The following is a 13,203-nucleotide window of genomic DNA, read 5'->3' as shown; positions in this document are numbered from 1 at the left end:
GCAAATACATCAGTTTCTCTCTTCCCAGCTAGAAATAGGTAGAGGACAAATACTCTTGTTTTGTCCCTAGGAATCTCTTCTTGTGTAAAACTAAAACTTTCTTACATGACCATTTTAAATAGTATTTGTTTTGTACTGTTAGTACAGCATCTGGGTTTCTTCTAATTTAGTGTTGAGGTGCTGTGCTCATGTAGTAAAGGAGAGTAATGATGTTTGCAGTGTTCTCAACTCTTCCCTACATCAACTGCACAATCATTTCTTGTACTTGTGGAAGAAGTCTCTTTCAAGAAAGAAAATATTATAAACCTTTGAGAGTTCATAGTTCTCAGATTATGTAGTCACCTTGAAACTCAACTGAAATCTCAGTTTCTGATGTACAAGTTCATACCTCTGTAAATTTTAGGAAAGTTCTCCCTCTCTGTTGCAGATCTATCTTAGATTTTAAATCCAAATTTGCATTGTTACTTATCTCTTTTGTCACATAGATAGTTGCTATTTATTTGCCATCTGTTTGGCTCTGTCTGAGAATGAACCCAGTGGATCTAGGGGACTTTACAGGACTATAGTCTGCTGGAGACACTTTAAAGAGAGAGAACTTTTTAGTCCCACCATGCATTACTTCTATTTTTATCAGTCTTTTTGCCACTTACAGAAGATGGAGAGATATAGGAGCCTCTGAGAGCTTCCTGTAAGGATACTTCAATGAATTGCCTGTAGTGGTGGGGCAAGAAGACCACCTCATTAATTGCAGGCACTGTTATGAAAAGAGTAGTAAGAAGATGGTTTGAGGCGCTAAGAAGCTGAGGAAAATTGATTTTGGCGTTTTTGCCTGGGTGTTTAGCCTAAAACTTAGAAGAGCAGTAAGCTCAGATTGAATGTTTAGTGAATGTAAATTTAAATGCTAAGAACAGTCTTCCTCTCCCAAGAAAGGGAAAACATCTGCAGACTTGTTTGAAAGCTTGAAAAATCCATTGGCTAGAGAACATGGAAGGTGTAAAAGAGAAACATGAAGAATGCTTACTATGTCACTGAGACAGAGGTTATCCAAGAACTTCGGCCAAGATAAAACCAGTATTGTCAGTAAATACTGTTTTTCAAGGGAGTTTCCAATGACTGTGCTACCAGAGCATCATCTGGGGAGTATGAGTATGCAGAAGCATATGGCTTTGATTATTAAACTAGTTTTAGTTTCACAAGATGAAGCTAGGACAAAAGACCAGATGTTTGCCTAAAGACTAGTGACTGTTTTCAGAATCGTATTAGTATACCTAGTCAACAGGCAAATGCCTAAATGTGTTTATTCATGTAGGAATTGTTACAGTATCTTAGTCAATTATACCTATTTTGAACATTCCTTTCTTTAACTGAGAAAAATTAAAAGCTTTACACAAAACAGCTTTGAATTTGCTGGCTTTTATACTTCGTGGTGTATCTTTTTTCTACAATAGTATTTTTTTCATGGGGTTGTCACATGTTCAAGATAGCTTTGTTTTATTTATCAGGTGGGCTATGGAAGGTTTTCTATTTTTCCCTTTGCACTGTCTTTTTATTTTGTTTTGTTATTACAGCTACAAAAGACCATGGTGGCAAGATGGTAATGTCTCTTGCCTTCATTTTGTTATCCTTCCTAATACTGCAGGGGTCAGGTTTGTAAGCTAATGAAGCTCAAACCCAAACCACTATCACATCTGCCCTTGAGGTCACGTCACCTCTTTGATTGCCTACAGTAGCACGGGGGTAGTCTCAGTTTCGTTCAAGCCTCTTCCTTTAAATGAGGCTTGTTTACATATTTGAGTGAAGTATTACTGTAATGCACTGCATATTATCAGCGTGGTTATAGAAAGAAAATTCAGTCAGTCAAGTCTCTGTGTAAATTTTTATTTTTACTTTACTAGTAGTGCTGTGGGGGGATGAGACAGAATAGTAAGGGGTAATTAGATAGATTTCCACAGGTATTTTACTTGACTGCCAGCTTATCTTCCTATAACATACTTGTTATGTTGCAAATATAATGAATACCTGAAAATTTTGATAAGCACTTTTGTTGTTTTTTCAGACATGTGAATATTTCAGTTACTTTATTTACATGTAATTCTGCATGTGAACTGCTGGTTGCATGCTGATTTACAGTAAATAAAGGTAAATAGGGTCACTGAGTTGTGTTTATACATCACAGTAGTACTGTTCTTGCATGGTTTTATCTTGCATGACAATGGAATATGTTTGTATTACATGTATAACACGTCTTGTGGTTTATGCATGCTGCACTAATCTCTGTGTTAAATCTGTCCCCTCTTTATTCAGAGCATGCTGTCTCGGTCCTTTAATTCCAATTATGCTGCAGTTAGCAGCTTTCACTATGGCAGCTCTAGGGATCTGCATGGCAGCCAGGGTAGTGTTGCCTTGAATGTTGCAGACGGAAGAGGTTCTGGTGTGCACATTGTTCGAGTGAGTACCTACAGGAGGCTATTGCAATATATAGAGGGGGAAAGAATAAACTGTAAGGGGGTCCTTAAATTGATACAGTAATCCTTTTACATATGCACAATGCCTTATTCAAAATAATATAATTTTTATGCTGAAAATATTTTTAGGCATGACATATTTTACCTTCACTTCATATGCTATAAACTTACTGCAGAGCTTTTCAGTTTAATGTCATGAAGTTGAGTAGTCTAACTGGCTTTGTAGATGGTTGAACATGTGTAGAACTGTCTGATTTCATCGTACATTTGTGATCAAAAGATTACCATCCTGAATTTAACCTAGGCTGATAAAGTTTGAACAAAATCTGACTATTCTTCTTCCTCCCCCAAAAGAAATTCTGATGATATAAACTGTACTGTAAGGTACTGTAGGCATTCAAGAAAATTTGTAGTCAGAAAATATGAGGAAATGAGTTTTTAAATAAGCACCCTGAGTGGTGTGTATGGCATCCCTAGTGAGCAGGATAAAGTCACCAGAAGACTTCCTTGAATCTTTGACTAGTTAATACCTGGGATTTGTTAATTAATTTACTGCTGATAAAAGACACCTCTACAGTTGTGGGATTTGTAAATGTCCATCAGTATTTTATTGGGTGTACGTGTTAGTTAGTGAGATTTTCTGCACAAATAATGTCCTAGTTATTAAAAAAAGATAAAGAAAGATAAAGCCCTTAAAATATTTTATCCTGAGTTTCTATTGAGAATTTTTACTTTTAATTATATAAAGACATGTGTCCTTACCACTTCATTCTGTTTAAAGCATCCCCAGGCTTCTGCTCCAGGAGACCAATGCCAGGATGAAGTATTCATTTTGGGACAGCAGAATTACTCATCTGCCACACTTAGTCTCAAAGATGTTCCTCCAGACAGCATCAAAAAAACAGCTGTGCAGGTAGTTATCTGCATGACAACATGGATAGGACATTATTTGCTTTTATTCATAAGTCTGTATATTTTATTAGCTGTAGAAACTTATGTTGGGATAGCAGCTGGAACTAGGGCTTCTTTAAAATGTAATACACAGGCTTCAAAACTGACATAAATGAAACAGCATCCTCAATGAAACAGCTGACTATATGAAGGAAGATGGTTTTTACTTTTCTTCAGTAGGTAATTTGAAAGAAGAAATCTGCAGCCAGAGAAGTACTTGCAAATGAAAATTGGAATATGGCAGATGATTTCAGAAAAGTAGTATGAAGCTGATTAACCTTCTAAAGAACAAACTTAGAATGTCTTGTGATGAAATAGTGATGATAAACCAGAATAAGTAGGAAACACTTTGTATTCATCTCTAAGCACCATGTCTGGAAGCAGGTCTTACTACCATGAAACTAAATGGATTTTTGTATATTAATGAGTAGAAGCTGATTTTATTCTTACACCTTCAGGAATTTCAGTTGCATTTCTACAGACAATGGGTATTAAGAACTTGCACAGCTGTGGATACATTTTACCTATATAAACCACCTCTGGCAACAAAAAAAGTTTTCCTGTTATACTTCAAGTTTTCAGAAAAGGCAATGGAAAATTGTGTGTATTAAATACATATGATCTGTAAATAATCTGAAAATGTATTATAGACACACATTATTTCTCAGAATCAGTGTGACTTAAACTCAACAGAGCAGATTCTGATATGTGTCCATTCACATGGCATGATTACAGGTTGAAATTTGCACACTTGTTACTTATAATACTGAGTGAGTATTTTAACATCCTTGTATCCCATAACTAATGTGATCAGAGTGGCAGGCCAATCTCTTACTCAAGTGTGTAGCAGTTTTGGAATCATACAGATGAATCGGTGACTAATTAAGGTGGATAAGAGCACAAGATGTAATGGCAAGGGGGTAAAAAGGCTGTGCATCTCAACACAGCTTCAGTGAGGAAACATCACCAGCTCCAGAATCATTCCTGGTGACATGATTGGAGTGTTCTGTATGTCTTGACAGTTGTGTATCTCACTGCTGCTTGTCATCATTATACCTATCAATCAATTACATATGCATTAAGAAAAGAGTAACATTTGTTGGAAATACTACAGTTTTGATATTAAAATCTTGAGCTTGGATGGGAACTTGCTGAGGGAGTTTTCTTGTGAAGTGGTCACCATAATATGCTTGGTTAGCATGTAGTCTGACAGCCTGGGATGGGGGGTGGGAATTTTTATTTTTATATGATCTGTTGGAAATTGTTACAAAATCTCTGAATTTTTGTAAGAAAAGCACAGACTATAATGGCATGAATCAAGTGTCAATACCATCAGTTGCACTGCTGGAAAACAATATTTGGGGAAACTCAGTGAAAAAACAAGTGCTAAAAGCAAAGGCTTTACAATTTGTGCCAATGAATTAGCATTCTAATTAAGGTTTTGTTTTTCAGATTGTTCAGTAGGTCAGATCTGATAGCTATAAACAAAATGGATATAATTGTACATGATCCAGAAGAGTAGTTTTAATAATGTTACTGAAAATTAAGAGCAGTCACATATGAGAAGTATTGAATTAATGAAGCAAGAATTGAGGATTGCTGCTTATAAAATGTATGACCCTGATCATTTTTTTTTCAGATGCCTTTAACAAATGGACAAATGTGCCAGCCTCAGAGGCTTCCTGCAAACTACAGCCAAGTCCATCATCTCCCTCCTCAATCATCAGTCGCAAGACATCCATCTAGAGAGCAATTAATTGATTATCTGATGTTGAAAGTTGCCCACCAACCTCCCTACACCCAGTCCCAGTGCTCTCCCAGACAAAGCCATGAGTTGGCAAAGCAAGAGGTAAGAGTAAAATCTATCTGACAGATACAACATCTGTCAGTCAGAGACATTGTTACATTCTTTACATTTATTATCATTTCTCTGTAGATGGTGACAGAAGCAATATAGGGATTTACCTCCAGCAAAAGATCTCAGAGCAATTCTATCCCTCAGATCACACATTCCTTCCAGTTTTGAGAGAAATGTGGTAGAATTTTAACTGAACGCACCAGAAACTTTAACTTGCATCTTTTTACTGAGCTAAAAATTAATTTCTCAACTAAATTTATTTATCTCTACTTCATTATTTAGCTAGTAACTGAAGAAAACACAAAGTCACAGTACAACTTAGAGTACTTTGCATCTGGAATGGTTAAAAAACCTGCAAGTGCAGAAATATGTATCCCTAAGCAAAAATCCATAAAAATGTTAGAGCAATCTGATGCGTACCTGATAATTATGTTTTGTTTATGACAGATATGTATATAAGAAATTCTTATACCGTTTAATGACCCTTTCATTGTGACAGCCCTCTTTCTATATTGTTTGAGGTTTTTTGAGAAAATCCTGATAACTTCATTTTCATTCTGTGCTAGAATGAGAATGTCCACTTCCTGTGTAAAATAAGTTTTTTATTCAACTCTTCTAGCAAGAGAAAGAGGACAGTCTTGGATATGTACCACTTTCAGTCAAAGTAGGAATGAGATTTGATTTTCAAAATTTACCTAGGGGTAGCAAAGAAATAGGAGGAAGAGATTCTTTCACATAAGCATGTATATTTGCTGGAGGCATTTAAGTAACCTACTTAATATTGAAATATCTCTGAATTTAAAGCCCATGTGAATTATTATTATAATAATAGTGATCTTGGAATAAAACTTAGTACAATGTACATGATCTTACATTGCAGTCTTGTTCTGCATTAATATTATGAGATGTAATAACCTCTGACCTGCTTTTTATTTTTTTTCATTTCAAAGTTTTTATTCACCTGAATTCCTAATAATTCCATTACAGTAGCTTTGAATATAGATTTTCAGCCAATTAATCTTCTTTTGATTGTAATTACTTAGATTCGAGTGAGAGTTGACAAGGATCCAGAACTTGGATTTAGTATATCAGGAGGAGTTGGAGGGAGAGGAAATCCATTCAGACCAGAAGATGATGTAAGTATTCTATACTAATGCTTCTTGAAAGCCTTCTGATCTATGATGTTTCTTGTGTTCAGCAATGGGAGAAAAGAAAGTATATATATCTCCCAAACCACTACACTCCAGGACTGGAAGGGAGAAAATTGGAAAATTATGTGGAAAATGAAGGTTGTAGGTGGTCACAGTTGAATGACAGTACAGATGATTATTCCAGATTAGTAGTTTTTGCAGTGGTTAACAGTTCTAGTTATCAGCAGATTTGAGATAGTGAATTGTGGAGTGTACAATTAGGAATCCTCTTATAAAAGAGATGGTGACTTAGCCTACAGCTCTATTTCTAGTAGTAGATAATTCATGTTGATATATACATCTGCCAAATTAAACCAAGGTGGATCACAATTGTCGTTAAAGATAATTCTGTATTTTTAACATCAGAAAAGGGAGGCAGTTGTAAAAGTCAGAGACCTGTAGAATAGTATTACATTCTCTTCTACTTAGGATGGAAATTTGAAAAAATATTTTGAATTACATCTGTTTGATGCTATCCTGTTATTCATAAATAAGTTGTCAAAAACATTCCCACATCTGTTTTTCAAGGGCATATTTGTAACCAGAGTGCAGCCAGATGGACCAGCATCTAAGCTGTTACAGCCAGGGGATAAAATAATTCAGGTAATGTACTTAATGTAATTAATTACAGTAATGACTTAATTAACTAGCCTATGTAATATACTGGTTTGGTTTCAGTTTGCACCTAAGAGCAGAATGTTTACTTTTTAGATAGATTACCTATCTTTTTTCTGATTTTTTCTTTGGTATCTATTCCTGATACATTCTGGGATGAAACTTCATTTTCTGCCACCTAACACACCAATAAGTGACTCAGACTAAAGCACAGTGAATAATTTTTTCAAATTCTGAACATTTTTCATACATCTGAAGAGAAAAAAAAAGTGACAAAAGATGTCATTTGAGACAGAGCATGAGCATTTCATTAGGCTATACTGTCATTCAGTTGTTGCATTTGTGGTCGTTCACATGCAGTGTTGAGAACAATGGTTGTTTGAACACCAGCAGCTGCCTCTGACAGCCGCTCCCCACAGTTGCACTCTCCTGTTACATCCCTCTCAGGCAAGTCAGGCATTTCAGGAGCCATGGCTTCTGGACTGCAAACTGTGTTGTTCCTTCCTCTAGGAAGTCTGTACCTATCAGACCTTTTCTGTATCAGATTTGTTTGAAGTTGTCTTGTATAAATGTGCTCGTAAACTATTAGGGATGGGGTCAGAGCAGTATGTTTGTAGTACCTTACTTTCTTAACCAAAATGGGCTAGTGGGACATTTGAAAATTGTTCTAACTACCCTTAAATTCCAGAGCTTGGTAAAAATAGTTATTTATCATATCATGAAAATGTTGATGGAGTCAACTCTGCTGTGTTTCAGTTTTCTAAAAATAGAACAAACAAAAAGCCCAAAACCAAACACCCCAACCCCCACTAGTATCTCGATTAAACCACAACATCCGGTGAACCATATTCTAAAACAAAGCCAAATTGAAAACTCAGCCTAGTTCTTCAAATGAAAGATAAAGCCAAAAGGCACACGAGAAAACTGAACTGAGACTAGTTCCAGCTAAAAGATGGATTGTTCTTGAGCACGATAAATAATCTCTGCTTGTCAGTCCTCACTGGGTGAGAGAGATCCTAGTTCTCTTACTGATACAGGGATGGTGATAACCTAACACCCAGGGTTACCAACACATACATGAACAGGAAGCATGTTAAAACTTTGAAAAAACTACTAGCACATTTGTTACATATTTCTAAAGTGGAATGTACCTGAAAGGTATTTTCTGTTTTGTGGTTTATTCCTGTCTTTATAAACGCCATGCAGACAAATCAAATTACTTAATGAAGTTTTTTTTATGTTGGCACTGCTTGGGTTTTGCTTATTGTTTAATAAGGAATTCAATTTGAAAAAGAGCTCAAGAACCAGTTGCACTTCCATGCTTAGACAATCAGAAGCCACTTTATTTCTCATAACAAAGAGTATTTTTTTATGTAACAGCACGTTCTTTTTAGCTGTGATAGTCCCAGTGATGATGTAATGACAGTCCCACTCTGTCTTGAGCCACTCAGACTTCATTTTTTTAATGAATACCATCTCTTCCAAAATGCCTTTACTATGCTTGATTTTGCAATGTTCTCTGTAAAACATTCAGTAGGCATGCATATTATAATTCACGGCTAATACATATTTTTAATAAAAATATACTAAATTATGAATGACTAGATAAATGAAAGTAAGGCTTAAGACTAGGCTAGGACATTCTGTGCAAATTATGATTTGGAAGGGTTGTTGTGACTTTTGTACTCTGAACAGTCTACATAAATCTTCCTCTGCAAATGTAGAAAGATTTGAAAACCCCTGGTTTTATAACCAAGGATTCAGCTGGTAAAACAGCGAGTGTTCAGTGATGGGATAAGATCTGTAACATTCAAAATGTCACTGCTAAGGCGCAGAGAGCGCATCCAGTTCTCTGTTCTCTGTCACCACATAAGCAGCTCAGGGAAAAAGATGGGATGCACAGCTGGAAGCTGTAACAGTTTAAATGGACAAATTTGTCCTTTTGCAACATTTTGCTGACCAGGTTGAGCACGATCTTGCTCTGGTACACTCAGGGAAGTTGAGCCATAGCCATGTTTTCCCTGTCTATTGTAGGCCACTTGGGCCTGTCTGTGTTTGCCAAGACAAACTTGTCCAAGAATAACAATATTGTTTAGAGTCACACACAAATACAAGTTGGAGATTATCTCAGAGTCTAACACAAAAAAAATGCTCCCAGTGCCATTAATGTTTTGTCACAGGACTCAATAGTTTTAATTTATCACAGATGCCATTTCTAATATTCTGATACTTAAAATAGGATGTGTCATGTGTAGCCCATTCGGGATTTTTTGGTGTGGCTGTATTCTAGCTGATGAATTAGATGTCTGATGTTATATAGCTTAAAGTTCAGTTTTCTTTTGGTTATTTGCAATATTCTTCCAAGGCTGATATGGTAATTTAGTTTTTTGTAGCATGCAGGTACAAATTCAAGTAATCTGTGGTGTTTTATTCTCCGCATTCATATAGAAACCTTAAGGCTTAAATAAATGTACATGAAATAATGAAATATCTTTTACCAACATGGAATAAAGACTGTCATTTTCAATTTTAAATATTTCTTTTTAGGCTAATGGATACAGCTTCATCAATATTGATCATGGACAAGCAGTGTCATTGCTAAAGACTTTTCAGAATGCAGTTGAACTCATCATTGTGCGAGAAGTTTCTTCATAAGTACCGTGGATTGTGGGGATAAACCAACAGAATTCATTGAAGGACTATGGGGAAACTGAATATTTTGCATATTTTTATACATTAAAAGAACTCAGAATTATGATCAAAATTTGTACAGGAAATACTGAACTTGTGGTTAAACGGGGAAAAACCACTGTAGAGAACATACAGGAAATAATTTTGGAAATGCGTATGGTGAATAAACTTGTTTTTAAGCATTATAGCAATTTAAGGATCACTCCTCCAAGAACAAACCTGTGTTGTTTTTTTGTACAGATGGTAGGTTTATTTTTGGATAATTCATACACATTACTAAACTTTGTGGAAGGCTTTGCGAAGCCTCAGTTGTAGCCAATGGACAGATGGCAGGGCTGTCTGTCCTGTAGCTGTTTATTGCCTTTATTTTTATTCACCAGATATTAATGTGTTACGCTGAACCACTTCTGTAGATACGAACGGGGATATGAAGTGTTGGCTTTGCTATGTGCACATTGTATAGATGAATGGGTAGATGGAAGGTGGTGCTGGTTGGACAGAATAAAGGTCAGGTGAAACAATTATCTGCTATCTAAATCTGGAATCAGGAGACAAGAAAAAGTGTTTAGTTCTGGAGTGTACGTCTACCAATAGAAAATGCAATAAAAGCTTACGATGTTTTTTTTAGGAAGACTGTAATTACAAATTTGTGATATTATACAGGATTTGTTCTTAAGGTAGTCATTGAATATTCATTTGCCACATGTGATTCATGTTTAGTTGTTTTCTTGCATACATAATTTTTTCAACTGTACTGTGGAATTGTGCCCAGAGATTTTTCTCTGCTATGGAAATCCCCAGTTTTGTGGAAATGGTGATAATTTTATCTTTATTAAAAAAACTCCATTTTAAGCCGACAGATTTTAAAAAAGAAACTGAAATGGCCAGTTTTTAAGATTGTTGCCTGTAATATAAATTTAAACATACACAAATGATGCAGGAAAGGTTATGAAAGACATCTCGATTTTGTTTGGCCTCTGCATTGCCTTGTTAATCAAAAAGGAAACCATACACATGGAGCTAGGTAACCAAAGCAAGTTTGTGAAATTTGAGCAGTGATGGAGAATTGCTGTGGTGAGATGGAGAGTAAAGGGAGGGTGTACTTAAAACCCACCAGTTCATAATGAGGTTTCTTAAAGGGCTGTTCCTACAGGTAACATTAAATGTGAACTAGACACTTCAGAGTCATTAAAGGGTTTCTAATTACATTAATGTAATAGTGATTTACCACAGGCTGCCTTTGTTCCTTATTACTGTATAAAAGGTTCAATTATGCTTCTATTAATTTTGTTTACCAGAAACATTATCTTTCTCCTTTGTAATTGAATAGAGACTGCATAGTCTGCAGTGATAATTCATACACGGTTGTTATGGACCAGGGAAAAGTGCCATAGAAGACCGATAACTGTTTTTAATCAGGGCTAATAATTAGCCTGTCATTGGAGCAATATTGAATTATTGCAGTTCATTTTTAATTATGTACAAGTTGGTAGTTTGGGACAGGTATAAGCGCTTTTTTTCAACCCAAAAAGTAAATGCTTTTAATAAAGCTAGCAAAAACACCAGCTTCCTTTAGTTCTGGAACAATGAGCTGGAAGAGAAAGGAATTATACACAGCTAGCAGTAATAAACAGGCAGTACTTTTTTAATAAGTGAACTCCAATATTATTGCACTTCTTTCAAAGATGTTAACTATTGCTTATTGTACTGTGTATAGTTCTAATAATTTTAATTGAAACCCTTTAACAACTCTTTGTATATTTTAATTCTTTTTAGTTGATTTTCAGTAATATTTGCATAGAAAATGATTTTTTTGATATATTAGCAGAAATGTGCTGTATTTTGATAAAATTCACTTATTTTCTGTGTGCTGTTAATCTTAAAGAATGAGAAACATAGCTATATAATGGCAGGCTTCAGTGTTTAGTTGTTATTTAGTTTCTATTTTTTTATTGAAAATGCAAAATGTTCACATCACGTGTTCATTACTTTAATCATGTTATTTTTATCACACACTGCCTTTTAATGGGGATACATACAGACAAGTCCTAAATGACCTTGGTCTTCTATAAAACCTGTATCTTTGAGAAGGGAAAAGTCCAAAAAGCAGAACTGATTCTTTACTGATCTTGGACTGACTTTGTATACATTTTGCAGTACATTTAAATGTATCACTGAGAAATACTGTATTGTATTTTGCTTTAATGGTAACAGAAGTTTTAAATGTGTTGTGTCACTTAATTTTCAGATTTATGTATCACAGAAAAATTCTACCAAAAACTGTTCAGCTGGTAGAACTATATAAGTAGAGATTTATAGCAAGAAGTTTAGTACTTCTTGTGGAAATACTTGGCCAAAGCTTGTCTTCCGTCAGTTAGCAAATTAATCGTCTAATAAAACATGGATTATGCTGATTTTACTCACTAAATGTTTGAGTTTTCAGTGAATTGAAATGTGTTTGTTTTGTCAGTGTCAGTGTGTGAAGGTAAACATGTCAGACTAAATGATTTTGTGGGGAGTGGGAGAAAGAGGACTCCTGAACTAGTCCAGCCAGGATTCAAAAGGAGCAGGGACAATATCAGCACTTTTCAGTTTGAATGCACTGTAAACTACATTTTGAATAGAATAAAATCCATCAGCAACCTGAGTTACTCAGCATGGCAGTGAATTGATGCAAACTGTGTTAATTCTTTCTATTCTTAATAGTTCATTAAAGAATCAGTTCAACTGATGTAATGAAAAGATGAAGTCTCCCACGTATTTATTATGTAAATACTTTTTTAGTTTCTCTTTTGAATGAATTAAGAAAAAGTGTAAATACTTGAAAGCATTCTATGAACACAGACATAGCAATAAGCAACACACAGAATCAAACATTCATTATTATTTTGGCTTTGTTTAGAAATATTCCCTTGTCAACAGCTATGTAATGTTTCTATTGATCAGCATTTATTCAACATTCCAAATTTTTGTATATAAGAAGACTGTTTCTGAGGTAACACATGGAGAATAGATAATAAACTAATGCTCTTTAAAGCTGTGTGAAATTGACTTATTTAAGTTTTAGGAAAAATTCTCCATAACATTATTTATTAATCTCCAGTTTTTGTAGACCTCAGTACTCAATCAATATGCATTAGTAAAGTCTTATTTGTGTTCCTGCCTCTGTGCATCTTAGTGCCCACGGGTCTGTTCTAAGTGATTTCCTTGCAAGACTGGGTTCTTCACAACAAAAACATGTTTTTGTGAATAACCCCATGTGGTGGGTTAGCCTTGCCTTGATGCCAGGTCCTCACCAAACTGCTCTATCACTCCCCCTTCCCTAGCTGCACAGGAGAGAAAACAAGATGGAAAACAACTTGCATTTTTAAATAAGGCAGTTTACTAAAGCAAAAGAGAAAGTTTACACACATACAAGCAAAGAGAAAATAAA

At 35.2% G+C, this 13,203-nt stretch overlaps 1 protein-coding gene across 3 annotated transcripts in view; it reads left to right on the top strand.

Moving 5' to 3' along the window:
- The window catches only part of ERBIN (erbb2 interacting protein), a 118,078-nt gene extending 105,272 nt beyond the window's left edge, over positions 1 to 12,806 (top strand). The window contains exons 24-29 of one of the 3 annotated variants that reach the window (XM_031063873.1): positions 2,305 to 2,448; positions 3,247 to 3,378; positions 5,056 to 5,265; positions 6,318 to 6,410; positions 6,993 to 7,067; positions 9,627 to 12,806. In XM_031063873.1, coding sequence (XP_030919733.1) covers positions 2,305 to 2,448; positions 3,247 to 3,378; positions 5,056 to 5,265; positions 6,318 to 6,410; positions 6,993 to 7,067; positions 9,627 to 9,734 — 762 coding nt within the window. In that variant the 3' untranslated portion in view covers positions 9,735 to 12,806. The remainder of the gene's footprint in view (positions 1 to 2,304; positions 2,449 to 3,246; positions 3,379 to 5,055; positions 5,266 to 6,317; positions 6,411 to 6,992; positions 7,068 to 9,626) is intronic. The other 2 variants (XM_031063874.1, XM_031063875.1) reach the window with 2 other exon arrangements.
- The last annotated feature ends 397 nt before the right edge of the window (positions 12,807 to 13,203 follow it).

The sequence above is a fragment of the Geospiza fortis genome, unplaced genomic scaffold (genome assembly GCF_000277835.1).
Source record: "Geospiza fortis unplaced genomic scaffold, GeoFor_1.0 scaffold397, whole genome shotgun sequence".
NCBI lineage: Eukaryota > Metazoa > Chordata > Aves > Passeriformes > Thraupidae > Geospiza > Geospiza fortis.
Note: the sequence above shows the minus strand (reverse complement) of the source record. Positions and strands in the feature narration are given on the sequence as shown.